The sequence below is a fragment of the Frankliniella occidentalis genome, unplaced genomic scaffold (genome assembly GCF_000697945.3).
Source record: "Frankliniella occidentalis isolate FOCC.00 unplaced genomic scaffold, Focc_3.1 Scaffold160, whole genome shotgun sequence".
NCBI lineage: Eukaryota > Metazoa > Arthropoda > Insecta > Thysanoptera > Thripidae > Frankliniella > Frankliniella occidentalis.
This window is the reverse complement of record NW_026267286.1, coordinates 262,023-263,570: the sequence shown is the minus strand read 5'-3', so window position 1 is coordinate 263,570 and position 1,548 is coordinate 262,023. Positions and strand designations below refer to the sequence as shown.

Genomic DNA, 1,548 nt, shown 5'->3' with positions numbered 1-1,548 from the left:
GCACACCGCACGCCGCACTCACTCGGTCTTGTTGAGGTCGGCGTTGGCCAGCGCCACGTGGCTGGTCGGCCTGTCCACGTGCAGGGTGACGTCGGCGAGCGCGTCCGGGGTGTCGACGCAGGGGAAGAGGCGCCGGCCCGCGCCGCGCACCACCGCCGCCCAGCTGCCCTTGTCGAACGTCGTCCGGACCAGGCCGCCGTCGGAGGGGCTGCCCACGGTCCCCGTGGCCGTCATCGTCACCTCGTACCTGACGCCCACCGTGAGCGGTCGGGTCAGGGCGATGTGGACGACCTCCCCGTCAATGTCCACGGTGGACGGGATCTGCGGGCACGACGCACCGGCTCAGATCCTGACGCACACCCGTTCCCTGCCACCGAACATTAAACTCCTCCGCCGACTCACTTTCGTGCTGACGCCATGCTCCGGCCCCCACACGCTGATCTTGGGGTCGACGGCGATGTCCTTGGCGTGGACCTCGAAGCTGTCGACGGCCTCCTCGGCCTCCAGCGTCATGAGGGTGGCGGTGTCGAAGGTGTCGCCGTCGTCGATCCGCAGCTGCACGTCGTACGAGATGACGAGCACGCCAGAGGCCGAGGTGCCCGTCGACACCCCGATGCTCCCGGGGGGCACGTGCGCGACCTGGGGCCCTGTACAAAACGGCAATAACAATAACGAGCGTGCTCATCGAGGAGTTCTTCGTCAACTCCACGCACTGTTAAATATTGTTGGCGTGACAAATGAGATATTTATAAGGCGACATGAATACAGCTAAAACAATGAATGTTTAATGCCATATTTTTTGGTGGTGTAGTGCACTGACCGTCGGTGGGGAGGCTCAGGACGCACGCAGCAAAGCAGAGAAGTACCCCCGCGCGGGCCCTAAAAACATAGACACACAAACTGCAATAACTCTTCTCGCGAAAAGTCCCTAAACACATTTAACAGGCCTTCCTCGCACCTGAGGCCGGCTGCCGTCATGCTGGCGTGCTTCTGGCGCGTTGCTCGGGGGGAGGCCCTAATCTGCGGACACGCCCTGTATCGCGCCGGCCGGACCGGCTACTGACAGCGAACCATCGACTCGCGCCAAACACCCACTCGACAGCGGCGATAAAACCCGAGCGATACTGTCTACTTTCTTTGCAATTATGCACGGCACCCGCTCATATGTTCCGACAGTTGAAACGTTTATCGCGAGATGGATTCTTAATTGAAAATTGCACACGACGTTGTGTCGTCGAGGCGTGGGGAGATAATTGTTTAATGTAATTTAATGAGAGAGCAACAACACACCGTGGGACACATTGGCACATCTTTTTCCGGATGCCGCTGAAAGAAATAAAATTGCAACCAGGACCCGCCGAGGAGCCGCCTGCTTCCTTCGCCGCGCCGAGTCGAGGCGAACAGGCGCGGGGCCTGTTCGGTGACCTTCCCTTCCGCTCGGCTCAGCCGATCGGGTTCGGCTCGCGGCGCTCGCGGCCCGGCTCGGCGCTGCTCGTACATCATGTTTCCCGCCAATACATCTCCGCAGTGGCAGTGCCGAGCCGAGCG

At 61.0% G+C, this 1,548-nt stretch overlaps 1 protein-coding gene across 2 annotated transcripts in view; it reads right to left on the bottom strand.

Moving 5' to 3' along the window:
* Positions 1–1,101, bottom strand: part of LOC113208534 (aminopeptidase N-like) — a 4,624-nt gene extending 3,523 nt beyond the window's left edge. Inside the window, exons 1-4 of one of the 2 annotated variants that reach the window (XM_052271399.1) lie at positions 959–1,101; positions 821–879; positions 403–647; positions 23–321 (exon numbers count right to left, since the gene is read on the bottom strand). In XM_052271399.1, the coding sequence (XP_052127359.1) occupies positions 23–321; positions 403–647; positions 821–879; positions 959–978 (623 nt within the window). In that variant the 5' untranslated portion in view covers positions 979–1,101. The remainder of the gene's footprint in view (positions 1–22; positions 322–402; positions 648–820; positions 880–958) is intronic. The other variant, XM_026425566.2, reaches the window with a different exon arrangement.
* Between the last annotated feature and the right edge of the window lie 447 nt (positions 1,102–1,548).